The following is a 27,888-nucleotide window of genomic DNA, read 5'->3' as shown; positions in this document are numbered from 1 at the left end:
TGTAAAAGTGCATAAGTACCAAAAAAAAAAATTTCAAAAAACAAACAAGAATTCTATATCTGAAGTCAGCAGATATAAAGGTAACAAACAGTTGCAGTTCCAGAAGAGGGTTTACAACTTAAATTCTGGCACTCCAGAATTAGCATAACAGTATAAATTCTATTTCCATTGCATATGAAACAAGTAACAACATTTTAAAATATTTACTGTAAATACAATTTATCTTGTGATGCTAATTCTGGTGTCCTGATAATAAAATTGTAAACCTTCTTCTGGAACTGCAAAGGTTTGTTGTTTTTAACAATCAACAACTAAAAACCTGGTGTCTTTGTTTGCTTTTTGAAATTCTCTTTTCTTGCAGATTTTTTTTCATTGCAACCTGAAGAGACGATTTGATAAAAAAAAACAAAAAAAACGAAAGTGCTAGTGAGACTTGTGGAGTATTCGTTAATATTTTTGCTTTTGACGTTAAAAACGTTACTAGAAAAATTGAAAAATAAAATATCTCAACAAAGAGAATTTTGTTATGGTTAATAATGCCAGTTTAAATGAAAGAAGGCTGTCAAAGTGCACACATTATGTGTGTGTGTGTGTGTGTGTGTGTGTGTGTGTATAGATATGTACACTCTTTATTTGTTTTTACATAAGCAGTAATATGTTGCAACACAGTCATGAGCATGTTCCAGCCAACTAGTTGCCAGTAACTAGAGACCTCTTCAGGTGATACAGCTTATGTGAAAGCAAAGTTTGCAATGAAAATATCAAGTCTTCCTCGTCACAGGGAGTTTTGTTGTAAAAAAAAATAAGATTTGGTTGTATGTAAATAATACCCAATAGGGATGCGGATAAAGGTCTGTGTTGAGATATAGGAATGAAAGGGGGGAAGATGGGGGGAGGGCGGTTAAAGATTGAGATAATCGAAGACTAAAAAAGTAGTATATGTATGTGTGTGTGATGGCTGTCCCAAATCTTAAACATACTAGTGTGTATAGGTCCAATCAGCAGGGGGGATGTGAATTTTAGCATATCTATGCTAAATAGGGTTTCAGATTTAACCGGAGTTATTTAGTTATAAAAATGCTTTTAACTTGATTAGAATTTTTATAGTGGTCAGATGCCACTCTACTTTGGTATTGAGCACTCTTGTATTAACCTTCAAAAAGTTCATTGGTTACTTTACCTCTAAAAACAATAATCTTAGATTATATTATGTATATGTGTGTATATGTATGTATGTGTGTGTATATGTGTATATATATGTGTGCGTGTGTATATGTATGTATATGTATGTCTATATGTGTATATTTATATGTGTGTGTATAAAATATTGTTAATTCAGTGCACACATAGCAGCAGCCGTATAGTGCAATGGTTAGATGCTCTGACTGTCGTTTGGACGATCGGATTTCGATCCTGGCTTGAGGTAGTTGCTTATCTAGCCGCACTGATGAGCTGTGAAACAGCAAAACGGTACTGTATGTGGATGACTATATAATATATATATATAAATATATATATATATATATATATATATATATATATATATATATTTATTTATTTAATGAATTAAAAAGATTTTTTGTCAATAAAAAGTCTTACTTGAACAGTCAAACTTCTACAAAGTGATGTACTGTGTATGACAGTGTTCCATAGTATATTTTGAGGAAAATCCTTTTTTTCAAATTACGGGTGTTTCAAATCTTGAGATTGCATGTATGAACAGGGACGCAGAAAATATCTCGGCATTAAATTAAAATACATTTCAATATATTCAAAGTTGATAGCAAATTACTATGTGTAACTTATTTAAATTTTAATTTCTCTATTTTAGTTTTAAAAAAAATATTTTTATTTATATAGCCAGTATTACTTGTTTATTTTTTTTTTTTTTAACGATTTTTATTATATGCAAATTAGCTAGCGTCATAGGTAAGAAAAATGTATCCACAGATGCAGACACAGACATATATACATGTACACACACACACACACACACACACACACACACACACACACACACACACACACACACACACACGTAAATGTATATGCATGAAAATATATTTAAAAATATTATTAGTATATATATATATACTTTTCCATTAATTGCTTAATTTTTTATTCAATCTTCGTAGAAATCAACATTACTTATTTATTACTAATTTTTTCTTTGTCGGTTAGCTATATATATTTTTAATATTATTATCAATATTTATTAATTTTATTTCTTTTATTATTCGTAGTCAACAACTGTATAGAACATAAGAAAAATATACTATAACATTTAAATGGTGGATTGAGGAGAGGAAAATTATGTTCTCAACTTTTTCACTAATTCATTGTTTGAACGGTAAAGAAGAACTGTAATGGAACATTTGAATATCTATGCATCTCATATGGGAATTGTATTAGTCCCGGGAAGAGGTCTCCTTCATTTGTGAGAGCTTTGACTGAAGTAAAATCTGACATATTCAATTTAAAAAAGAAAAAAAAAAAATCCACCTATAAATTTTTTTACCTCAATTATGAAATGTCTGAAGAATGTAAAGAAAACATTTTTTTAAAAAGACAATTTAAAAATCTTTAATATTCCTTGCGAATTTTAATTTTTTTTTTTTTTAATATTTTTTTTAAAAGATAATCCATGTCTTAAAAGCACAAATCAATTTCAAAAAGGCTGTATAAGTTTTTTGTTTTAACTTAAAATGTTTTTTTAATTGTAAAATAAAGGCAGTATAAAGCCTAACAAGTTAGAACAAAAACAAAGTGACCCATATTTGATCTTCGATATTCGGTCAAAAATCTAAATTTAAACAATACTGGTAGAACATTATAGTTACGCATGATTGGTGACATTCGTTGTAAATGTTTCTATCAATATTTTGTTTAATTTTCGATTTTTGAACAATTATTGAGGCTTAACTATGGTCCTAATGATATCACCATTTTTTTTGTTCTAACTTGAAAGGTTATTCAGTACCTTTAGTTTTAATTAAAAAAACATTTTTAAAATAAGTTAAAACACAAAATACTTATCCAGGTAGGTATAAGTGTAACTTATATTGCCTTTGGTAACATTTATTTAATGTATATATATTGCGCTGGCTTGGACACTTGCGCAAAATGGCCGATGGCCGTCTCCCTAAGGATATCCTCTACAGCGAACTGGCAAATGGATCAAGAAACCACGGTCGCCCGGTGCTGCGCTTTAAAGACGTGGCTAAGTGGGATCTGATCGCTCTTGGCATCGATCTGAATGTGTGGGAGGAGCTAGCTGAAGTTAGACCAGCATGGAGGCGTGCTTTGAATAAGGGTGGTGAAGGACTTGAGAACCTTTGGTTCGAGAGGCTGGCGCAGAGAAGACAAAACTTGTGATTACGTTTACTGTTGCTTGCATTAATCTTTTGTAGATTGCTTGCTATTATTATTATTATATATTATTTTTTTTTTGCATAATTGGATATTTTAAAAGTCACCAAAATATTTGATAATTTCTACACACTTTTATTTTTAAAACGCAGAGTATGATGTATATATTTATATATATGTTTTTTAAATTTATATTTAAGGATACTACAACTTGCTATTCATCTGATCCGATGCGGACATCATATAGATCGTGCTTCTCCACAGATCGCTCTCCTGGATCATGTGTCTCAGCAGAATTCTCTCCTGGATCATGTGCCCTTAAGCATCCAGATGTATGTATAAATTTTAAAAATTTAACAGCATCATTAAATTATGGTTAGGATCAACCAATTCAGTATGACCTTTTTTAGGCCTCAACAAATAGATATATCAGATTAGTTTTTCAAACATATTTTGATTTGCATTTATTTTGAATACATAGCAACAATTGGGATATTGCAAACTGCAGCTATATGATCAATGTTCACTTTTTAACATTATTATAATTTGACTGTAGTTTTTGAGTACTTTTTTAATTATTAGACGACCCAGAAAATTTACATATTTAATAGATTTGATGTATGTATTAATGATTTTGTTTTACTATTGTAGTTTATCATCACTCTCTTCTTTTCTATCTTTTTCTCACTTGTCTTCGATCAATTTCACAATTTTCTCTCTTTTCCTTACTCTACTCTTTTTTCTCTTGTTTCTGTTGTACTCTCTTCTTTCCGTGGTACTCTTTTCTTTCCACTATACTCTGATTTTTTCCGTGGTGCTCTCTTTCTGTGGTCCTCTATTCTTTCCGTTGTCCTCTATTTTCTTTTTGCTGCACTCTCTTTTCTTTTTGCTATACTCTTTTCTTTTTGCTATACTCTTTTCTTTTTGCTGTACTCTCTTTTCTTTTCACAGTACTTTTTTCTTTTTGCTGTACTCTCTTTTCTTTTTGCTGTACTTTTTTCTTTTTGCTGTACTCTCTTTTCTTTTCGCAGTACTTTTTTCTTTTTGCTGTACTCTCTTTTCTTTTCGCAGTACTTTTTTCTTTTTGCTGTACTCTCTTTTCTTTTCGCAGTACTTTTTTCTTTTTGCTGTACTCTCTTTTCTTTTAACAGTACTTTTTTCTTTTTGCTGTACTCTCTTTTCTTTTCGCAGTACTTTTTTCTTTTTGCAGTACTCTCTTTTCTTTTCACAGTACTTTTTTCTTTTTGCTGTACTCTCTTTCTTTTTGCTGTACTTTTTTCTTTTTGCTGTACTCTCTTTTCTTTTCGCAGTACTTTTTTCTTTTTGCTGTACTCTCTTTTCTTTTCGCAGTACTTTTTTCTTTTTGCTGTACTCTCTTTTCTTTTCGCAGTACTTTTTTCTTTTTGCTGTACTCTCTTTTCTTTTCACAGTACTTTTTTCTTTTTGCTGTACTCTCTTTTCTTTTTGCTGTACTTTTTTCTTTTTGCTGTACTCTCTTTTCTTTTCGCAGTACTTTTTTCTTTTTGCTGTACTCTCTTTTCTTTTCGCAGTACTTTTTTCTTTTTGCTGTACTCTCTTTTCTTTTCGCAGTACTTTTTTCTTTTTGCTGTACTCTCTTTTCTTTTCACAGTACTTTTTTCTTTTTGCTGTACTCTCTTTTCTTTTTGCTGTACTTTTTTCTTTTTGCTGTACTCTCTTTTCTTTTCGCAGTACTTTTTTCTTTTTGCTGTACTCTCTTTTCTTTTCGCAGTACTTTTTTCTTTTTGCTGTACTCTCTTTTCTTTTCGCAGTACTTTTTTCTTTTTGCTGTACTCTCTTTTCTTTTCACAGTACTTTTTTCTTTTTGCTGTACTCTCTTTTCTTTTCGCAGTACTTTTTTCTTTTTGCTGTACTCTCTTTTCTTTTCACAGTACTTTTTTCTTTTTGCTGTACTCTCTTTTCTTTTTGCTGTACTTTTTTCTTTTTGCTGTAGTCTCTTTTCTTTTCGCAGTACTTTTTTCTTTTTGCTGTACTCTCTTTTCTTTTCGCAGTACTTTTTTCTTTTTGCTGTACTCTCTTTTCTTTTCGCAGTACTTTTTTCTTTTTGCTGTACTCTCTTTTCTTTTCACAGTACTTTTTTCTTTTTGCTGTACTCTCTTTTCTTTTCGCAGTACTTTTTTCTTTTTGCTGTACTCTCTTTTCTTTTCACAGTACTCTTTTCTTTTTGCTGTACTCTCTTTTCTTTTTGCTGTACTTTTTTCTTTTTGCTGTACTCTCTTTTCTTTTTGCTGTACTCTCTTTTCTTTTCGCAGTACTTTTTTCTTTTTGCTGTACTCGCTTTTCTTTTCGCAGTACTTTTTTCTTTTTGCTGTACTCTCTTTTCTTTTTGCTGTACTTTTTTCTTTTTGCTGTACTCTCTTTTCTTTTCACAGTACTTTTTTCTTTTTGCTGTACTCTCTTTTCTTTTCGCAGTACTTTTTTCTTTTTGCTGTACTCTCTTTTCTTTTCACAGTACTTTTTTCTTTTTGCTGTACTCTCTTTTCTTTTTGCTGTACTCTCTTTTCTTTTTGCTGTACTCTCTTTTCTTTTCGCAGTACTCTTTTCTTTTTGCTGTACTCTCTTTTCTTTTCGCAGTACTTTTTTCTTTTTGCTGTACTCTCTTTTCTTTTCACAGTACTTTTTTCTTTTTGCTGCATTCTCTTTTCTTTTCGCAGTACTTTTTTCTATTTGCTGTACTCTCTTTTCTTTTTGCTGTACTTTTTTCTTTTTGCTGAACTCTCTTTTCTTTTTGCTGTACTTTTTTCTTTTTGCTGTACTCTCTTTTCTTTTCACAGTACTTTTTTCTTTTTGCTCTACTCTCTTTTCTTTTCGCAGTACTTTTTTCTTTTTGCTGTACTCTCTTTTCTTTTCGCCGTACTTTTTTCTTTTTGCTGTACTCTCTTTTCTTTTCGCAGTACTTTTTTCTTTTTGCTGTACTCTCTTTTCTTTTTGCTGTACTTTTTTCTTTTTGCTGTACTCTCTTTTCTTTTCGCAGTACTTTTTTCTTTTTGCTGTACTCTCTTTTCTTTTCGCAGTACTTTTTTCTTTTTGCTGTACTCTCTTTTCTTTTCACAATACTTTTTTCTTTTTGCTGTACTCTCTTTTCTTTTCGCAGTACTTTTTTCTTTTTGCTGTACTTTTTTCTTTTTGCTGTACTCTCTTTTCTTTTCGCAGTACTTTTTTCTTTTTGCTGTACTCTCTTTTCTTTTTGCTGTACTTTTTTCTTTTTGCTGTACTCTCTTTTCTTTTCGCAGTACTTTTTTCTTTTTGCTGTACTCTCTTTTCTTTTCACAGTACTTTTTTCTTTTTGCTGTACTCTCTTTTCTTTTTGCTGTACTTTTTTCTTTTTGCTGTACTCTCTTTTCTTTTCGCAGTACTTTTTTCTTTTTGCTGTACTCTCTTTTCTTTTCACAGTACTTTTTTCTTTTTGCTGTACTCTCTTTTCTTTTCACAATACTTTTTTCTTTTTGCTGTACTCTCTTTTCTTTTCGCAGTACTTTTTTCTTTTTGCTGTACTCTCTTTTCTTTTCGCAGTACTTTTTTCTTTTTGCTGTACTCTCTTTTCTTTTCACAATACTTTTTTCTTTTTGCTGTACTCTCTTTTCTTTTCGCAGTACTTTTTTCTTTTTGCTGTACTTTTTTCTTTTTGCTGTACTCTCTTTTCTTTTCTCAGTACTTTTTTCTTTTTGCTGTACTCTCTTTTCTTTTTGCTGTACTTTTTTCTTTTTGCTGTACTCTCTTTTCTTTTCGCAGTACTTTTTTCTTTTTGCTGTACTCTCTTTTCTTTTTGCTGTACTTTTGTCTTTTTGCTGGACTCTCTTTTCTTTTTGCTGTACTCTCTTTTCTTTTCGCAGTACTTTTTTCTTTTTGCAGTACTCTCTTTTCTTTTCGCAGTACTTTTTTCTTTTTGCTGTACTCTCTTTTCTTTTTGCTGTACTTTTTTCTTTTTGCTGTACTCTCTTTTCTTTTCACAGTACTTTTTTCTTTTTGCTGTACTCTCTTTTCTTTTCGCAGTACTTTTTTCTTTTTGCTGTACTCTCTTTTCTTTTCGCAGTACTTTTTTCTTTTTGCTGTACTCTCTTTTCTTTTTGCTGTACTTTTTTCTTTTTGTTGTACTCTCTTTTCTTTTCACAGTACTTTTTTCTTTTTGCTGTACTCTCTTTTCTTTTTGCTGTACATTTGTCTTTTTGCTGTACTCTCTTTTCTTTTTGCTGTACTTTTTTCTTTTTGCTGTACTCTCTTTTCGTTTCGCAGTACTTTTTTCTTTTTGCTGTATTCTCTTTTCTTATTGCTGTACTCTCTTTTCTTTTTGCTGTACTCTCTTTTCTTTTCGCAGTACTTTTTTCTTTTTGCTGTACTCTCTTTTCTTTTCGCAGTACTTTTTTCTTTTTGCTGTACTCTCTTTTCTTTTTGCTGTACTTTTTTCTTTTTGCTGTACTCTCTTTTCTTTTCGCAGTACTTTTTTCTTTTTGCTGTACTCTCTTTTCTTTTTGCTGTACTCTCTTTTCTTTTCGCAGTACTTTTTTCTTTTTGCTGTACTCGCTTTTCTTTTCGCAGTACTTTTTTCTTTTTGCTGTACTCTCTTTTCTTTTTGCTGTACTTTTTTCTTTTTGCTGTACTCTCTTTTCTTTTCACAGTACTTTTTTCTTTTTGCTGTACTCTCTTTTCTTTTCGCAGTACTTTTTTCTTTTTGCTGTACTCTCTTTTCTTTTCACAGTACTTTTTTCTTTTTGCTGTACTCTCTTTTCTTTTTGCTGTACTTTTTTCTTTTTGCTGTACTCTCTTTTCTTTTCGCAGTACTTTTTTCTTTTTGCTGTACTCTCTTTTCTTTTCACAGTACTTTTTTCTTTTTGCTGTACTCTCTTTTCTTTTCACAATACTTTTTTCTTTTTGCTGTACTCTCTTTTCTTTTCGCAGTACTTTTTTCTTTTTGCTGTACTCTCTTTTCTTTTCACAGTACTTTTTTCTTTTTGCTGTACTCTCTTTTCTTTTCGCAGTACTTTTTTCTTTTTGCTGTACTCTCTTTTCTTTTCGCAGTACTTTTTTCTTTTTGCTGTACTCTCTTTTCTTTTCACAGTACATTTTTCTTTTTGCTGTACTCTTTTCTTTTTGCTGTACTTTTTTCTTTTTGCTGGACTCTCTTTTCTTTTCGCAGTACTTTTTTCTTTTTTGCTGTACTCTCTTTTCTTTTCGCAGTACTTTTTTCTTTCCGCTGTACTCTTTTCTTTTCACAGTACTTTTTTCTTTTTGCTGCATTCTCTTTTCTTTTCGCAGTACTTTTTTCTTTTTGAGGTACTTTTTTCTTTTTGTTGTACTTTTTTCTTTTTGCTGGACTCTCTTTTCTTTTCGCAGTACTTTTTTCTTTTTGCTGTACTATCTTTTCTTTTCACAGTACGTTTTTCTTTTTGCTGTACTCTCTTTTCTTTTCACAGTACTTTTTTCTTTTTGCTGTACTCTCTTTTCTTTTTGCTGTACTTTTTTCTTTTTGCTGTACTCTCTTTTCTTTTTGCAGTACTTTTGTCTTTTTGATGTACTCTCTTTTCTTTTTGCTGTACTTTTTTCTTTTTGCTGTACTTTTTTCTTTTTGTTGTACTTTTTTCTTTTTGCTGGACTCTCTTTTCTTTTCGCAGTACTTTTTTCTTTTTGCTGTACTCTCTTTTCTTTTCGCAGTACTTTTTTCTTTCCGCTGTACTCTTTTCTTTTCACAGTACTTTTTTCTTTTTGCTGCATTCTCTTTTCTTTTCGCAGTACTTTTTTCTTTTTGAGGTACTTTTTTCTTTTTGCTGTACTCTCTTTTCTTTTTGCTGTACTTTTTTCTTTTTGCTGTACTTTCTTTTTGCAGTACTTTTGTCTTTTTGATGTACGCTCTTTTCTTTTTGCTGTACTTTTTTCTTTTTTCTGTACTTTTTTCTTTTTGATGTACTCTCTTTTCTTTTTGCTGTACTTTTTTCTTTTTGCTGCACTCTCTTTTCTTTTCGCAGTACTTTTTTCTTTCTGCTGTACTCTTTTCTTTTCACAGTACTTTTTTCTTTTTGCTGCATTCTCTTTTCTTTTCGCAGTACTTTTTTCTTTTTGCTGTACTTTTTTCTTTTTGCTGTACTCTCTTTTCTTTTTGCTGTACTTTTTTCTTTTTGCTGTACTCTCTTTTCTTTTTGCTGTACTTTTTTCTTTTTGCTGTACTCTCTTTTCTTTTCACAGTACTTTTTTCTTTTTGCTGTACTCTCTTTTCTTTTAACAGTACTTTTTTCTTTTTGCTGTACTCTCTTTTCTTTTCGCAGTACTTTTTTCTTTTTGCTGTACTCTCTTTTCTTTTTGCTGTACTTTTTTCTTTTTGCTGTACTCTCTTTTCTTTTCACAGTACTTTTTTCTTTTTGCTGTATTCTCTTTTCTTTTTGCTGTACTCTTCTCTTTTTGCTGTACTCTCTTTTCTTTTTGCTGTACTTTTTTCTTTTTGCTGTACTCTCTTTTCTTTTCGCAGTACTTTTTTCTTTTTGCTGTACTCTCTTTTCTTTTTGCTGTACTCTCTTTTCTTTTCACAGTACTTTTTTCTTTTTGCTGTACTTTTTTCTTTTTGCTGTACTCTTTTCTTTTTGCTGTACTCTCTTTTCTTTTTGCTGTACTTTTGTCTTTTTGATGTACTCTCTTTTCTTTTTGCTGTACTCTCTTTTCTTTTCGCAGTACTTTTTTCTTTTTGCTGTACTCTCTTTTCTTTTCGCAGTACTTTTTTCTTTTTGCTGTACTCTCTTTTCTTTTTGCTGTACTTTTTTCTTTTTGCTGTACTCTCTTTTCTTTTCACAGTACTTTTTTCTTTTTGCTGTACTCTCTTTTCTTTTTGCTGTACTTTTGTCTTTTTGATGTACTCTCTTTTCTTTTTGCTGTACTCTCTTTTCTTTTCGCAGTACTTTTTTCTTTTTGCTGTACTCTCTTTTCTTTTCGCAGTACTTTTTTCTTTTTGCTGTACTCTCTTTTCTTTTTGCTGTACTCTCTTTTCCTTTCGCAGTACTTTTTTCTTTTTGCTGTACTATCTTTTCTTTTCACAGTACGTTTTTCTTTTTGCTGTACTCTCTTTTCTTTTCACAGTACTTTTTTCTTTTTGCTGTACTCTCTTTTCTTTTTGCTGTACTTTTTTCTTTTTGCTGTACTCTCTTTTCTTTTTGCAGTACTTTTGTCTTTTTGATGTACTCTCTTTTCTTTTTGCTGTACTTTTTTCTTTTTGCTGTACTTTTTTCTTTTTGCTGTACTTTTTTCTTTTTGCTGTACTCTCTTTTCTTTTCGCAGTACTTTTTTCTTTTTGCTGTACTCTCTTTTCTTTTCGCAGTACTTTTTTCTTTCCGCTGTACTCTTTTCTTTTCGCAGTACTTTTTTCTTTTTGCTGCATTCTCTTTTCTTTTCGCAGTACTTTTTTCTTTTTGCTGTACTTTTTTCTTTTTGCTGTACTCTCTTTTCTTTTTGCTGTACTTTTTTCTTTTTGCTGTACTCTCTTTTCTTTTCGCAGTACTTTTGTCTTTTTGATGTACTCTCTTTTCTTTTTGCTGTACTTTTTTCTTTTTGCTGTGCTTTTTTCTTTTTGATGTACTCTCTTTTCTTTTTGCTGTACTTTTTTCTTTTTGCTGCATTCTCTTTTCTTTTCGCAGTACTTTTTTCTTTCCGCTGTACTCTTTTCTTTTCACAGTACTTTTTTCTTTTTGCTGCATTCTCTTTTCTTTTCGCAGTACTTTTTTCTTTTTGCTGTACTTTTTTCTTTTTGCTGTACTCTCTTTTCTTTTTGCCGTACTTTTTTCTTTTTGCTGTACTCTCTTTTCTTTTTGCTGTACTTTTTCCTTTTTGCTGTACTCTCTTTTTTTTTCACAGTACTTTTTTCTTTTTGCTGTACTCTCTTTTCTTTTCACAGTACTTTTTTCTTTTTGCTGTACTCTCTTTTCTTTTCGCAGTACTTTTTTCTTTTTGCTGTACTCTCTTTTCTTTTTGCTGTACTTTTTTCTTTTTGCTGTACTCTCTTTTCTTTTCACAGTACTTTTTTCTTTTTGCTGTACTCTCTTTTCTTTTAGCAGTACTTTTTTCTTTTTGCTGTACTCTCTTTTCTTTTCACAGTACTTTTTTCTTTTTGCTGTACTCTCTTTTCTTTTTGCTGTACTTTTTTCTTTTTGCTGTACTCTCTTTTCTTTTTGCTGTACTTTTTTCTTTTTGCTGTACTCTCTTTTCTTTTCGCAGTACTTTTTTCTTTTTGCTGTACTCTCTTTTCTTTTTGCTGTACTCTTTTCTTTTTTCTGTACTCTCTTTTCTTTTTGCTGTACTTTTTTCTTTTTGCTGTACTCTCTTTTCTTTTCGCAGTACTTTTTTCTTTTTGCTGTACTCTCTTTTCTTTTCGCAGTACTTTTTTCTTTTTGCTGTACTCTCTTTTCTTTTTGCTGTACTTTTTTCTTTTTGCTGTACTCTCTTTTCTTTTCACAGTACTTTTTTCTTTTTGCTTTATTCTCTTTTCTTTTCGCAGTACTTTTTTCTTTTTGCTGTACTCTCTTTTCTTTTTGCTGTACTTTTGTCTTTTTGCTGTACTCTCTTTTCTTTTTGCTGTACTCTCTTTTCTTTTCGCAGTACTTTTTTCTTTTTGCTGTACTCTCTTTTCTTTTCACAGTACTTTTTTCTTTTTGCTGTACTCTCTTTTCTTTTTGCTGTACTTTTTTCTTTTTGCTGTACTCTCTTTTCTTTTCGCTGTACTTTTTTCTTTTTGCTGTACTCTCTTTTCTTTTCACAGTACTTTTTTCTTTTTGCTGTACTCTCTTTTCTTTTCACAATACTTTTTTCTTTTTGCTGTACTCTCTTTTCTTTTCGCAGTACTTTTTTCTTTTTGCTGTACTCTCTTTTCTTTTCACAGTACTTTTTTCTTTTTGCTGTACTCTCTTTTCTTTTCGCAGTACTTTTTTCTTTTTGCTGTACTCTCTTTTCTTTTCGCAGTACTTTTTTCTTTTTGCTGTACTCTCTTTTCTTTTCACAGTACATTTTTCTTTTTGCTGTACTCTTTTCTTTTTGCTGTACTTTTTTCTTTTTGCTGTTTTCTTTTTTCTTTTTGCTGTACTTTTTTCTTTTTGCTGTACTATCTTTTCTTTTCACAGTACGTTTTTCTTTTTGCTGTACTCTCTTTTCTTTTCACAGTACTTTTTTCTTTTTGCTGTACTCTCTTTTCTTTTTGCTGTACTTTTTTCTTTTTGCTGTACTCTCTTTTCTTTTTGCAGTACTTTTGTCTTTTTGATGTACTCTCTTTTCTTTTTGCTGTACTTTTTTCTTTTTGCTGTACTTTTTTCTTTTTGTTGTACTTTTTTCTTTTTGCTGGACTCTCTTTTCTTTTCGCAGTACTTTTTTCTTTTTGCTGTACTCTCTTTTCTTTTCGCAGTACTTTTTTCTTTCCGCTGTACTCTTTTCTTTTCACAGTACTTTTTTCTTTTTGCTGCATTCTCTTTTCTTTTCGCAGTACTTTTTTCTTTTTGAGGTACTTTTTTCTTTTTGCTGTACTCTCTTTTCTTTTTGCTGTACTTTTTTCTTTTTGCTGTACTTTCTTTTTGCAGTACTTTTGTCTTTTTGATGTACGCTCTTTTCTTTTTGCTGTACTTTTTTCTTTTTTCTGTACTTTTTTCTTTTTGATGTACTCTCTTTTCTTTTTGCTGTACTTTTTTCTTTTTGCTGCACTCTCTTTTCTTTTCGCAGTACTTTTTTCTTTCTGCTGTACTCTTTTCTTTTCACAGTACTTTTTTCTTTTTGCTGCATTCTCTTTTCTTTTCGCAGTACTTTTTTCTTTTTGCTGTACTTTTTTCTTTTTGCTGTACTCTCTTTTCTTTTTGCTGTACTTTTTTCTTTTTGCTGTACTCTCTTTTCTTTTTGCTGTACTTTTTTCTTTTTGCTGTACTCTCTTTTCTTTTCACAGTACTTTTTTCTTTTTGCTGTACTCTCTTTTCTTTTAACAGTACTTTTTTCTTTTTGCTGTACTCTCTTTTCTTTTCGCAGTACTTTTTTCTTTTTGCTGTACTCTCTTTTCTTTTTGCTGTACTTTTTTCTTTTTGCTGTACTCTCTTTTCTTTTCACAGTACTTTTTTCTTTTTGCTGTATTCTCTTTTCTTTTTGCTGTACTCTTCTCTTTTTGCTGTACTCTCTTTTCTTTTTGCTGTACTTTTTTCTTTTTGCTGTACTCTCTTTTCTTTTCGCAGTACTTTTTTCTTTTTGCTGTACTCTCTTTTCTTTTTGCTGTACTCTCTTTTCTTTTCACAGTACTTTTTTCTTTTTGCTGTACTTTTTTCTTTTTGCTGTACTCTTTTCTTTTTGCTGTACTCTCTTTTCTTTTTGCTGTACTTTTGTCTTTTTGATGTACTCTCTTTTCTTTTTGCTGTACTCTCTTTTCTTTTCGCAGTACTTTTTTCTTTTTGCTGTACTCTCTTTTCTTTTCGCAGTACTTTTTTCTTTTTGCTGTACTCTCTTTTCTTTTTGCTGTACTTTTTTCTTTTTGCTGTACTCTCTTTTCTTTTCACAGTACTTTTTTCTTTTTGCTGTACTCTCTTTTCTTTTTGCTGTACTTTTGTCTTTTTGATGTACTCTCTTTTCTTTTTGCTGTACTCTCTTTTCTTTTCGCAGTACTTTTTTCTTTTTGCTGTACTCTCTTTTCTTTTCGCAGTACTTTTTTCTTTTTGCTGTACTCTCTTTTCTTTTTGCTGTACTCTCTTTTCCTTTCGCAGTACTTTTTTCTTTTTGCTGTACTATCTTTTCTTTTCACAGTACGTTTTTCTTTTTGCTGTACTCTCTTTTCTTTTCACAGTACTTTTTTCTTTTTGCTGTACTCTCTTTTCTTTTTGCTGTACTTTTTTCTTTTTGCTGTACTCTCTTTTCTTTTTGCAGTACTTTTGTCTTTTTGATGTACTCTCTTTTCTTTTTGCTGTACTTTTTTCTTTTTGCTGTACTTTTTTCTTTTTGCTGTACTTTTTTCTTTTTGCTGTACTCTCTTTTCTTTTCGCAGTACTTTTTTCTTTTTGCTGTACTCTCTTTTCTTTTCGCAGTACTTTTTTCTTTCCGCTGTACTCTTTTCTTTTCGCAGTACTTTTTTCTTTTTGCTGCATTCTCTTTTCTTTTCGCAGTACTTTTTTCTTTTTGCTGTACTTTTTTCTTTTTGCTGTACTCTCTTTTCTTTTTGCTGTACTTTTTTCTTTTTGCTGTACTCTCTTTTCTTTTCGCAGTACTTTTGTCTTTTTGATGTACTCTCTTTTCTTTTTGCTGTACTTTTTTCTTTTTGCTGTGCTTTTTTCTTTTTGATGTACTCTCTTTTCTTTTTGCTGTACTTTTTTCTTTTTGCTGCATTCTCTTTTCTTTTCGCAGTACTTTTTTCTTTCCGCTGTACTCTTTTCTTTTCACAGTACTTTTTTCTTTTTGCTGCATTCTCTTTTCTTTTCGCAGTACTTTTTTCTTTTTGCTGTACTTTTTTCTTTTTGCTGTACTCTCTTTTCTTTTTGCCGTACTTTTTTCTTTTTGCTGTACTCTCTTTTCTTTTTGCTGTACTTTTTCCTTTTTGCTGTACTCTCTTTTTTTTTCACAGTACTTTTTTCTTTTTGCTGTACTCTCTTTTCTTTTCACAGTACTTTTTTCTTTTTGCTGTACTCTCTTTTCTTTTCGCAGTACTTTTTTCTTTTTGCTGTACTCTCTTTTCTTTTTGCTGTACTTTTTTCTTTTTGCTGTACTCTCTTTTCTTTTCACAGTACTTTTTTCTTTTTGCTGTACTCTCTTTTCTTTTAGCAGTACTTTTTTCTTTTTGCTGTACTCTCTTTTCTTTTCACAGTACTTTTTTCTTTTTGCTGTACTCTCTTTTCTTTTTGCTGTACTTTTTTCTTTTTGCTGTACTCTCTTTTCTTTTTGCTGTACTTTTTTCTTTTTGCTGTACTCTCTTTTCTTTTCGCAGTACTTTTTTCTTTTTGCTGTACTCTCTTTTCTTTTTGCTGTACTCTTTTCTTTTTTCTGTACTCTCTTTTCTTTTTGCTGTACTTTTTTCTTTTTGCTGTACTCTCTTTTCTTTTCGCAGTACTTTTTTCTTTTTGCTGTACTCTCTTTTCTTTTCGCAGTACTTTTTTCTTTTTGCTGTACTCTCTTTTCTTTTTGCTGTACTTTTTTCTTTTTGCTGTACTCTCTTTTCTTTTCACAGTACTTTTTTCTTTTTGCTTTATTCTCTTTTCTTTTCGCAGTACTTTTTTCTTTTTGCTGTACTCTCTTTTCTTTTTGCTGTACTTTTGTCTTTTTGCTGTACTCTCTTTTCTTTTTGCTGTACTCTCTTCTTTTCGCAGTACTTTTTTCTTTTTGCTGTACTCTCTTTTCTTTTCGCAGTACTTTTTTCTTTTTGCTGTACTCTCTTTTCTTTTTGCTGTACTTTTTTCTTTTTGCTGTACTCTCTTTTCTTTTCACAGTACTTTTTTCTTTTTTCTGTACTCTCTTTTCTTTTCGCAGTACTTTTTTCTTTTTGCTGTACTCTCTTTTCTGTTCGCAGTACTTTTTTCTTTTTGCTGTACTCTCTTTTCTTTTTGCTGTACTTTTGTCTTTTTGCTGGACTCTCTTTTCTTTTTGCTGTACTCTCTTTTCTTTTCGCAGTACTTTTTTCTTTTTGCTGTACTCTCTTTTCTTTTCGCAGTACTTTTTTCTTTTTGCTGTACTCTCTTTTCTTTTTGCTGTACTTTTTTCTTTTTGCTGTACTCTCTTTTCTTTTCACAGTACTTTTTTCTTTTTGCTGTACTCTCTTTTCTTTTCGCAGTACTTTTTTCTTTTTGCTGTACTCTCTTTTCTTTTCGCAGTACTTTTTTCTTTTTGCTGTACTCTCTTTTCTTTTTGCTGTACTTTTTTCTTTTTGTTGTACTCTCTTTTCTTTTCACAGTACTTTTTTCTTTTTGCTGTACTCTCTTTTCTTTTTGCTGTACTTTTGTCTTTTTGCTGTACTCTCTTTTCTTTTTGCTGTACTTTTTTCTTTTTTCTGTACTCTCTTTTCGTTTCGCAGTACTTTTTTCTTTTTGCTGTATTCTCGTTTCTTATTGCTGTACTCTCTTTTCTTTTTGCTGTACTCTCTTTTCTTTTCGCAATACTTTTTTCTTTTTGCTGTACTCTCTTTTCTTTTCGCAGTACTTTTTTCTTTTTGCTGTACTCTCTTTTCTTTTTGCTGTACTTTTGTCTTTTTGCTGTACTCTCTTTTCTTTTTGCTGTACTCTCTTTTCTTTTCGCAGTACTTTTTTCTTTTTGCTGTACTCGCTTTTCTTTTCGCAGTACTTTTTTCTTTTTGCTGTACTCTCTTTTCTTTTTGCTGTACTTTTTTCTTTTTGCTGTACTCTCTTTTCTTTTCACAGTACTTTTTTCTTTTTGCTGTACTCTCTTTTCTTTTCGCAGTACTTTTTTCTTTTTGCTGTACTCTCTTTTCTTTTCGCAGTACTTTTTTCTTTTTGCTGTACTCTCTTTTCTTTTTGCTGTACTTTTTTCTTTTTGCTGTACTCTCTTTTCTTTTCACAGTACTTTTTTCTTTTTGCTGTACTCTCTTTTCTTTTTGCTGTACTTTTGTCTTTTTGATGTACTCTCTTTTCTTTTTGCTGTACTCTCTTTTCTTTTCGCAGTACTTTTTTCTTTTTGCTGTACTCTCTTTTCTTTTCGCAGTACTGTTTTCTTTTTGCTGTACTCTCTTTTCTTTTTGCTGTACTTTTTTCTTTTTGCTGTACTCTCTTTTCTTTTCACAGTACTTTTTTCTTTTTGCTGTACTCTCTTTTCTTTTCGCAGTACTTTTTTCTTTTTGCTGTACTCTCTTTTCTTTTCACAGTACTTTTTTCTTTTTGCTGTATTCTCTTTTCTTTTTGCTGTACTCTTTTCTTTTTGCTGTACTCTTTTTTCTTTTTGCTGTACTTTTTTCTTTTTGCTGTACTATCTTTTCTTTTCGCAGTACTTTTTTCTTTTTGCTGTACTCTCTTTTCTTTTCGCAGTACTTTTTTCTTTTTGCTGTACTCTCTTTTCTTTTTGCTGTACTTTTTTCTTTTTGCTGTACTCTCTTTTCTTTTCACAGTACTTTTTTCTTTTTGCTGTATTCTCTTTTCTTTTTGCTGTACTCTTTTCTTTTTGCTGTACTCTCTTTTCTTTTTGCTGTACTTTTTTCTTTTTGCTGTACTCTCTTTTCTTTTCACAGTACTTTTTTCTTTTTGCTGTACTCTCTTTTCTTTTTGCTGTACTTTTGTCTTTTTGATGTACTCTCTTTTCTTTTTGCTGTACTCTCTTTTCTTTTCGCAGTACTTTTTTCTTTTTGCTGTACTCTCTTTTCTTTTCGCAGTACTTTTTTCTTTTTGCTGTACTCTCTTTTCTTTTCACAGTACTTTTTTCTTTTTGCTGTACTCTCTTTTCTTTTCACAGTACTTTTTTCTTTTTGCTGTACTCTCTTTTCTTTTTGCTGTACTTTTTTCTTTTTGCTGTACTCTCTTTTCTTTTCACAGTACTTTTTTCTTTTTGCTGTATTCTCTTTTCTTTTTGCTGTACTCTTTTCTTTTTGCTGTACTCTCTTTTCTTTTTGCTGTACTTTTGCCTTTTGGATGTACTCTCTTTTCTTTTTGCTGTACTCTCTTTTCTTTTCGCAGTACTTTTTTCTTTTTGCTGTACTCTCTTTTCTTTTTGCTGTACTTTTTTCTTTTTGTTGTACTCTCTTTTCTTTTCACAGTACTTTTTTCTTTTTGCTGTACTCTCTTTTCTTTTTGCTGTACTTTTTTCTTTTTGCTGTACTCTCTTTTCTTTTCACAGTACTTTTTTCTTTATACTGTACTCTCTTTTCTTTTCGCAGTACTTTTTTCTTTTTGCTGTACTCTCTTTTCTTTTCGCAGTACTTTTTCCTTTTTGCTGTACTCTCTTTTCTTTTTGCTGTACTTTTTTCTTTTTGCTGTACTCTCTTTTCTTTTCACAGTACTTTTTTCTTTTTGCTGTACTCTCTTTTCTTTTTGCTGTACTTTTGTCTTTTTGCTGTACTCTCTTTTCTTTTTGCTGTACTTTTTTCTTTTTGCTGTACTCTCTTTTCTTTTCGCAGTACTTTTTTCTTTTTGCTGTATTCTCTTTTCTTTTTGCTGTATTCTCTTTTCTTTTTGCTGTACTCTCTTTTCTTTTTGCTGTACTCTCTTTTCTTTTCGCAGTACTTTTTTCTTTTTGCTGTACTCTCTTTTCTTTTCGCAGTACTTTTTTCTTTTTGCTGTACTCTCTTTTCTTTTTGCTGTACTTTTTCTTTTTGCTGTACTCTCTTTTCTTTTCGCAGTACTTTTTTCTTTTTGCTGTATTCTCTTTTCTTTTCGCAGTACTTTTTTCTTTTTGCTGTACTCTCTTTTCTTTTTGCTGTACTTTTGTCTTTTTGCTGTACTCTCTTTTCTTTTTGCTGTACTCTCTTTTCTTTTCGCAGTACTTTTTTCTTTTTGCTGTACTCGCTTTTCTTTTCGCAGTACTTTATTCTTTTTGCTGTACTTTTTTCTTTTTGCTGTACTCTCTTTTCTTTTCACAGTACTTTTTTCTTTTTGCTGTACTCTCTTTTCTTTTTGCAGTACTTTTTTCTTTTTGCTGTACTCTCTTTTCTTTTCGCAGTACTTTTTTCTTTTTGCTGTACTCTCTTTTCTTTTTGCTGTACTTTTTTCTTTTTGCTGTACTCTCTTTTCTTTTCACAGTACTTTTTTCTTTTTGCTGTACTCTCTTTTCTTTTTGCTGTACTTTTTTCTTTTTGCTGTACTCTCTTTTCTTTTCACAGTACTTTTTTCTTTTTGCTGTATTCTCTTTTCTTTTTGCTGTACTTTTTTCTTTTTGCTGTACTCTCTTTTCTTTCACAGTACTTTTTTCTTTTTGCTGTACTCTCTTTTCTTTTCGCAGTACTTTTTTCTTTTTGCTGTACTCTCTTTTCTTTTCGCAGTACTTTTTTATTTTTGCTGTACTCTCTTTTCTTTTTGCTGTACTTTTTTCTTTTTGCTGTACTCTCTTTTCTTTTCACAGTACTTTTTTCTTTTTGCTGTATTCTCTTTTCTTTTTGCTGTACTCTTTTCTTTTTGCTGTCCTCTCTTTTCTTTTTGCTGTACTTTTTTCTTTTTGCTGTACTCTCTTTTCTTTTCACAGTACTTTTTTCTTTTTGCTGTACTCTCTTTTCTTTTTGCTGTACTTTTGTCTTTTTGATGTACTCTCTTTTCTTTTTGCTGTACTCTCTTTTCTATTCGCAGTACTTTTTTCTTTTTGCTGTACTCTCTTTTCTTTTCACAGTACTTTTTTCTTTTTGCTGTACTCTCTTTTCTTTTCGCAGTACTTTTTTCTTTTTGCTGTACTCTCTTTTCTTTTCACAGTACTTTTTTCTTTTTGCTGTACTCTCTTTTCTTTTCACAGTACTTTTTTCTTTTTGCTGTACTCTCTTTTCTTTTTGCTGTACTTTTGTCTTTTTGCTGTACTCTCTTTTCTTTTCACAGTACTTTTTTCTTTTTGCTGTATTCTCTTTTCTTTTTGCTGTACTCTTTTCTTTTTGCTGTACTCTCTTTTCTTTTTGCTGTACTTTTGTCTTTTTGATGTACTCTCTTTTCTTTTTGCTGTACTCTCTTTTCTTTTCGCAGTACTTTTTTCTTTTTGCTGTACTCTCTTTTCTTTTCGCAGTACTTTTTTCTTTTTGCTGTACTCTCTTTTCTTTTCGCAGTACTTTTTACTTTTTGCTGTACTCTCTTTTCTTTTAGCAGTACTTTTTTCTTTTTGCTGTACTTTTTTCTTTTTTGCTGTACTTTTTTCTTTTTGCTGTACTCTCTTTTCTTTTCGCAGTACTTTTTTCTTTTTGCTGTACTCTCTTTTCTTTTCGCAGTACTTTTTTCTTTTTGCTGTACTCTCTTTTCTTTTAGCAGTACTTTTTTCTTTTTGCTGTACTCTCTTTTCTTTTCACAGTACTTTTTTCTTTTTGCTGTACTCTCTTTTCTTTTAGCAGTACTTTTTTCTTTTTGCTGTACTCTCTTTTCTTTTAGCAGTACTTTTTTCTTTTTGCTGTACTCTCTTTTCTTTTCGCAGTACTTTTTTCTTTCCGCTGTACTCTTTTCTTTTCGCAGTACTTTTTTCTTTTTGCTGCATTCTCTTTTCTTTTCGCAGTACTTTTTTCTTTTTGCTGTACTTTTTTCTTTTTGCTGTACTCTCTTTTCTTTTTGCTGTACTTTTTTCTTTTTGCTGTACTCTCTTTTCTTTTCGCAGTACTTTTGTCTTTTTGATGTACTCTCTTTTCTTTTTGCTGTACTTTTTTCTTTTTGCTGTACTTTTTTCTTTTTGATGTACTCTCTTTTCTTTTTGCTGTACTTTTTTCTTTTTGCTGCATTCTCTTTTCTTTTCGCAGTACTTTTTTCTTTCCGCTGTACTCTTTTCTTTTCACAGTACTTTTTTCTTTTTGCTGCATTCTCTTTTCTTTTCGCAGTACTTTTTTCTTTTTGCTGTACTTTTTTCTTTTTGCTGTACTCTCTTTTCTTTTTGCCGTACTTTTTTCTTTTTGCTGTACTCTCTTTTCTTTTTGCTGTACTTTTTCCTTTTTGCTGTACTCTCTTTTTTTTTCACAGTACTTTTTTCTTTTTGCTGTACTCTCTTTTCTTTTCACAGTACTTTTTTCTTTTTGCTGTACTCTCTTTTCTTTTCGCAGTACTTTTTTCTTTTTGCTGTACTCTCTTTGCTTTTTGCTGTACTTTTTTCTTTTTGCTGTACTCTCTTTTCTTTTCACAGTACTTTTTTCTTTTTGCTGTACTCTCTTTTCTTTTAGCAGTACTTTTTTCTTTTTGCTGTACTCTCTTTTCTTTTCACAGTACTTTTTTCTTTTTGCTGTACTCTCTTTTCTTTTTGCTGTACTTTTTTCTTTTTGCTGTACTCTCTTTTCTTTTTGCTGTACTTTTTTCTTTTTGCTGTACTCTCTTTTCTTTTTGCAGTACTTTTTTCTTTTTGCTGTACTCTCTTTTCTTTTTGCTGTACTCTTTTCTTTTTTCTGTACTCTCTTTTCTTTTTGCTGTACTTTTTTCTTTTTGCTGTACTCTCTTTTCTTTTCGCAGTACTTTTTTCTTTTTGCTGTACTCTCTTTTCTTTTCGCAGTACTTTTTTCTTTTTGCTGTACTCTCTTTTCTTTTTGCTGTACTTTTTTCTTTTTGCTGTACTCTCTTTTCTTTTCACAGTACTTTTTTCTTTTTGCTGTATTCTCTTTTCTTTTCGCAGTACTTTTTTCTTTTTGCTGTACTCTCTTTTCTTTTTGCTGTACTTTTGTCTTTTTGCTGTACTCTCTTTTCTTTTTGCTGTACTCTCTTCTTTTCGCAGTACTTTTTTCTTTTTGCTGTACTCTCTTTTCTTTTCGCAGTACTTTTTTCTTTTTGCTGTACTCTCTTTTCTTTTTGCTGTACTTTTTTCTTTTTGCTGTACTCTCTTTTCTTTTCACAGTACTTTTTTCTTTTTTCTGTACTCTCTTTTCTTTTCGCAGTACTTTTTTCTTTTTGCTGTACTCTCTTTTCTGTTCGCAGTACTTTTTTCTTTTTACTGTACTCTCTTTTCTTTTCACAGTACTTTTTTCTTTTTGCTGTATTCTCTTTTCTTTTTGCTGTACTCTTTTCTTTTTGCTGTACTCTCTTTTCTTTTTGCTGTACTTTTTTCTTTTTGCTGTACTCTCTTTTCTTTTCGCAGTACTTTTTTCTTTTTGCTGTACTCTCTTTTCTTTTTGCTGTACTCTCTTTTCTTTTTGCTGTACTCTCTTTTCTTTTCGCAGTACTTTTTTCTTTTTGCTGTACTCTCTTTTCTTTTCGCAGTACTTTTTTCTTTTTGCTGTACTCTCTTTTCTTTTTGCTGTACTTTTTTCTTTTTGCTGTACTCTCTTTTCTTTTCACAGTACTTTTTTCTTTTTGCTGTATTCTCTTTTCTTTTCGCAGTACTTTTTTCTTTTTGCTGTACTCTCTTTTCTTTTTGCTGTACTTTTGTCTTTTTGCTGGACTCTCTTTTCTTTTTGCTGTACTCTCTTTTCTTTTCGCAGTACTTTTTTCTTTTTGCTGTACTCTCTTTTCTTTTCGCAGTACTTTTTTCTTTTTGCTGTACTCTCTTTTCTTTTTGCTGTACTTTTTTCTTTTTGCTGTACTCTCTTTTCTTTTCACAGTACTTTTTTCTTTTTGCTGTACTCTCTTTTCTTTTCGCAGTACTTTTTTCTTTTTGCTGTACTCTCTTTTCTTTTCGCAGTACTTTTTTCTTTTTGCTGTACTCTCTTTTCTTTTTGCTGTACTTTTTTCTTTTTGTTGTACTCTCTTTTCTTTTCACAGTACTTTTTTCTTTTTGCTGTACTCTCTTTTCTTTTTGCTGTACTTTTGTCTTTTTGCTGTACTCTCTTTTCTTTTTGCTGTACTTTTTTCTTTTTTCTGTACTCTCTTTTCGTTTCGCAGTACTTTTTTCTTTTTGCTGTATTCTCGTTTCTTATTGCTGTACTCTCTTTTCTTTTTGCTGTACTCTCTTTTCTTTTCGCAGTACTTTTTTCTTTTTGCTGTACTCTCTTTTCTTTTCGCAGTACTTTTTTCTTTTTGCTGTACTCTCTTTTCTTTTTGCTGTACTTTTGTCTTTTTGCTGTACTCTCTTTTCTTTTTGCTGTACTCTCTTTTCTTTTCGCAGTACTTTTTTCTTTTTGCTGTACTCGCTTTTCTTTTCGCAGTACTTTTTTCTTTTTGCTGTACTCTCTTTTCTTTTTGCTGTACTTTTTTCTTTTTGCTGTACTCTCTTTTCTTTTCACAGTACTTTTTCTTTTTGCTGTACTCTCTTTTCTTTTCGCAGTACTTTTTTCTTTTTGCTGTACTCTCTTTTCTTTTCGCAGTACTTTTTTCTTTTTGCTGTACTCTCTTTTCTTTTTGCTGTACTTTTTTCTTTTTGCTGTACTCTCTTTTCTTTTCACAGTACTTTTTTCTTTTTGCTGTACTCTCTTTTCTTTTTGCTGTACTTTTGTCTTTTTGATGTACTCTCTTTTCTTTTTGCTGTACTCTCTTTTCTTTTCGCAGTACTTTTTTCTTTTTGCTGTACTCTCTTTTCTTTTCGCAGTACTGTTTTCTTTTTGCTGTACTCTCTTTTCTTTTTGCTGTACTTTTTTCTTTTTGCTGTACTCTCTTTTCTTTTCACAGTACTTTTTTCTTTTTGCTGTACTCTCTTTTCTTTTCGCAGTACTTTTTTCTTTTTGCTGTACTCTCTTTTCTTTTCACAGTACTCTTTTCTTTTTGCTGTATTCTCTTTTCTTTTTGCTGTACTCTTTTCTTTTTGCTGTACTCTTTTTTCTTTTTGCTGTACTTTTTTCTTTTTGCTGTACTATCTTTTCTTTTCGCAGTACTTTTTTCTTTTTGCTGTACTCTCTTTTCTTTTCGCAGTACTTTTTTCTTTTTGCTGTACTCTCTTTTCTTTTTGCTGTACTTTTTTCTTTTTGCTGTACTCTCTTTTCTTTTCACAGTACTTTTTTCTTTTTGCTGTATTCTCTTTTCTTTTTGCTGTACTCTTTTCTTTTTGCTGTACTCTCTTTTCTTTTTGCTGTACTTTTTTCTTTTTGCTGTACTCTCTTTTCTTTTCACAGTACTTTTTTCTTTTTGCTGTACTCTCTTTTCTTTTTGCTGTACTTTTGTCTTTTTGATGTACTCTCTTTTCTTTTTGCTGTACTCTCTTTTCTTTTCGCAGTACTTTTTTCTTTTTGCTGTACTCTCTTTTCTTTTCGCAGTACTTTTTTCTTTTTGCTGTACTCTCTTTTCTTTTCACAGTACTTTTTTCTTTTTGCTGTACTCTCTTTTCTTTTCACAGTACTTTTTTCTTTTTGCTGTACTCTCTTTTCTTTTTGCTGTACTTTTTTCTTTTTGCTGTACTCTCTTTTCTTTTCACAGTACTTTTTTCTTTTTGCTGTATTCTCTTTTCTTTTTGCTGTACTCTTTTCTTTTTGCTGTACTCTCTTTTCTTTTTGCTGTACTTTTGCCTTTTGGATGTACTCTCTTTTCTTTTTGCTGTACTCTCTTTTCTTTTCGCAGTACTTTTTTCTTTTTGCTGTACTCTCTTTTCTTTTTGCTGTACTTTTTTCTTTTTGTTGTACTCTCTTTTCTTTTCACAGTACTTTTTTCTTTTTGCTGTACTCTCTTTTCTTTTTGCTGTACTTTTTTCTTTTTGCTGTACTCTCTTTTCTTTTCACAGTACTTTTTTCTTTATACTGTACTCTCTTTTCTTTTCGCAGTACTTTTTTCTTTTTGCTGTACTCTCTTTTCTTTTCGCAGTACTTTTTCCTTTTTGCTGTACTCTCTTTTCTTTTTGCTGTACTTTTTTCTTTTTGCTGTACTCTCTTTTCTTTTCACAGTACTTTTTTCTTTTTGCTGTACTCTCTTTTCTTTTTGCTGTACTTTTGTCTTTTTGCTGTACTCTCTTTTCTTTTTGCTGTACTTTTTTCTTTTTGCTGTACTCTCTTTTCTTTTCGCAGTACTTTTTTCTTTTTGCTGTATTCTCTTTTCTTTTTGCTGTACTCTCTTTTCTTTTTGCTGTACTCTCTTTTCTTTTCGCAGTACTTTTTTCTTTTTGCTGTACTCTCTTTTCTTTTCGCAGTACTTTTTTCTTTTTGCTGTACTCTCTTTTCTTTTTGCTGTACTTTTTCTTTTTGCTGTACTCTCTTTTCTTTTCGCAGTACTTTTTTCTTTTTGCTGTATTCTCTTTTCTTTTCGCAGTACTTTTTTCTTTTTGCTGTACTCTCTTTTCTTTTTGCTGTACTTTTGTCTTTTTGCTGTACTCTCTTTTCTTTTTGCTGTACTCTCTTTTCTTTTCGCAGTACTTTTTTCTTTTTGCTGTACTCGCTTTTCTTTTCGCAGTACTTTATTCTTTTTGCTGTACTTTTTTCTTTTTGCTGTACTCTCTTTTCTTTTCACAGTACTTTTTTCTTTTTGCTGTACTCTCTTTTCTTTTCGCAGTACTTTTTTCTTTTTGCTGTACTCTCTTTTCTTTTCGCAGTACTTTTTTCTTTTTGCTGTACTCTCTTTTCTTTTTGCTGTACTTTTTTCTTTTTGCTGTACTCTCTTTTCTTTTCACAGTACTTTTTTCTTTTTGCTGTACTCTCTTTTCTTTTTGCTGTACTTTTTTCTTTTTGCTGTACTCTCTTTTCTTTTCACAGTACTTTTTTCTTTTTGCTGTATTCTCTTTTCTTTTTGCTGTACTTTTTTCTTTTTGCTGTACTCTCTTTTCTTTCACAGTACTTTTTTCTTTTTGCTGTACTCTCTTTTCTTTTCGCAGTACTTTTTTCTTTTTGCTGTACTCTCTTTTCTTTTCGCAGTACTTTTTTATTTTTGCTGTACTCTCTTTTCTTTTTGCTGTACTTTTTTCTTTTTGCTGTACTCTCTTTTCTTTTCACAGTACTTTTTTCTTTTTGCTGTATTCTCTTTTCTTTTTGCTGTACTCTTTTCTTTTTGCTGTACTCTCTTTTCTTTTTGCTGTACTTTTTTCTTTTTGCTGTACTCTCTTTTCTTTTCACAGTACTTTTTTCTTTTTGCTGTACTCTCTTTTCTTTTTGCTGTACTTTTGTCTTTTTGATGTACTCTCTTTTCTTTTTGCTGTACTCTCTTTTCTATTCGCAGTACTTTTTTCTTTTTGCTGTACTCTCTTTTCTTTTCACAGTACTTTTTTCTTTTTGCTGTACTCTCTTTTCTTTTCGCAGTACTTTTTTCTTTTTGCTGTACTCTCTTTTCTTTTCACAGTACTTTTTTCTTTTTGCTGTACTCTCTTTTCTTTTCACAGTACTTTTTTCTTTTTGCTGTACTCTCTTTTCTTTTTGCTGTACTTTTGTCTTTTTGCTGTACTCTCTTTTCTTTTCACAGTACTTTTTTCTTTTTGCTGTATTCTCTTTTCTTTTTGCTGTACTCTTTTCTTTTTGCTGTACTCTCTTTTCTTTTTGCTGTACTTTTGTCTTTTTGATGTACTCTCTTTTCTTTTTGCTGTACTCTCTTTTCTTTTCGCAGTACTTTTTTCTTTTTGCTGTACTCTCTTTTCTTTTCGCAGTACTTTTTTCTTTTTGCTGTACTCTCTTTTCTTTTCGCAGTACTTTTTACTTTTTGCTGTACTCTCTTTTCTTTTAGCAGTACTTTTTTCTTTTTGCTGTACTTTTTTCTTTTTTGCTGTACTTTTTTCTTTTTGCTGTACTCTCTTTTCTTTTAGCAGTACTTTTTTCTTTTTGCTGTACTCTCTTTTCTTTTCACAGTACTTTTTTCTTTTTGCTGTACTCTCTTTTCTTTTAGCAGTACTTTTTTCTTTTTGCTGTACTCTCTTTTCTTTTAGCAGTACTTTTTTCTTTTTGCTGTACTCTCTTTTCTTTTCACAGTACTTTTTTCTTTTTGCTGTACTCTCTTTTCTTTTCGCAGTACTTTTTTCTTTTTGCTGTACTCTCTTTTCTTTTCACAGTACTTTTTTCTTTTTGCTGTACTCTCTTTTCTTTTCGCAGTACTTTTTTCTTTTTGCTGTACTTTTTTCTTTTTGCTGTACTTTTTTCTTTTTGCTGTACTCTCTTTTCTTTTCACAGTACTTTTTTCTTTTTGCTGTACTCTCTTTTCTTTTAGCAGTACTTTTTTCTTTTTGCTGTACTCTCTTTTCTTTTCACAGTACTTTTTTCTTTTTGCTGTACTCTCTTTTCTTTTCGCAGTACTTTTTACTTTTTGCTGTACTCTCTTTTCTTTTAGCAGTACTTTTTTCTTTTTGCTGTACTTTTTTCTTTTTTGCTGTACTTTTTTCTTTTTGCTGTACTCTCTTTTCTTTTCGCAGTACTTTTTTCTTTTCGCTGTACTCTCTTTTCTTTTCGCAGTACTTTTTTCTTTTTGCTGTACTCTCTTTTCTTTTAGCAGTACTTTTTTCTTTTTGCTGTACTTTTTTCTTTTTGCTGTACTTTTTTCTTTTTGCTGTACTCTCTTTTCTTTTCACAATACTTTTTTCTTTTCGCTGTACTCTCTTTTCTTTTCACAGTACTTTTTTCTTTTTGCTGTACTCTCTTTTCTTTTCGCAGTACTTTTTTCTTTTTGCTGTACTTTTTTCTTTTTGCTGTACTCTCTTTTCTTTTCACAATACTTTTTTCTTTTTGCTGTACTCTTTTCTTTTTGCAGTACTTTTTTCTTTTTGCTGTACTCTCTTCTTTTCGCAGTACTTTTTTCTTTTTGCTGTACTCTCTTTTCTTTTCACAATACTTTTTTCTTTTTGCTGTACTCTTTTCTTTTTGCCGTACTCTTCTTTTTGCTGTACTCTTTTCTTTTTGCTGTCTCTTTGTTTTTGCCATATTCTTTTCTTTTTGCTGTACCCTCCTTTCTTTTTGCTGTACTCTCTTTTCTTTTTGCTGTACTCTCTTTTCTTTTTGCTGTACTCTCTTTTCTTTTTGCTGTTTTCTCTTTTCTTTTTGCTGTTTTCTCTTTTCTTTTTGCTGTTCTCTCTTTTTCGCTGTACTCTTTTTGCTGTACTCTCTTTTCTTTTCACTGTACTCTTTTTCTTCTTTCTGCTAAA

General features: G+C 30.9%; 1 protein-coding gene across 19 annotated transcripts in view; it reads left to right on the top strand.

The window, feature by feature from the left end:
* The window catches only part of LOC145268305 (hypoxia-inducible factor 1-alpha-like), a 347,774-nt gene that overhangs the window by 273,396 nt on the left and 46,490 nt on the right, over positions 1-27,888 (top strand). For all 19 annotated transcript variants that reach the window (XM_080123749.1, XM_080123746.1, XM_080123754.1 and 16 more), the window contains one exon: positions 3,570-3,701. In XM_080123749.1, the coding sequence (XP_079979875.1) occupies positions 3,570-3,701 (132 nt within the window). The remainder of the gene's footprint in view (positions 1-3,569; positions 3,702-27,888) is intronic.

The sequence above is a fragment of the Euprymna scolopes genome, chromosome 43 (genome assembly GCF_053919585.1).
Source record: "Euprymna scolopes isolate OS-2025 chromosome 43, ASM5391958v1, whole genome shotgun sequence".
NCBI classification, from domain to species: domain Eukaryota; kingdom Metazoa; phylum Mollusca; class Cephalopoda; order Sepiida; family Sepiolidae; genus Euprymna; species Euprymna scolopes.
This window is presented reverse-complemented; position numbering and strand designations above follow the sequence as displayed.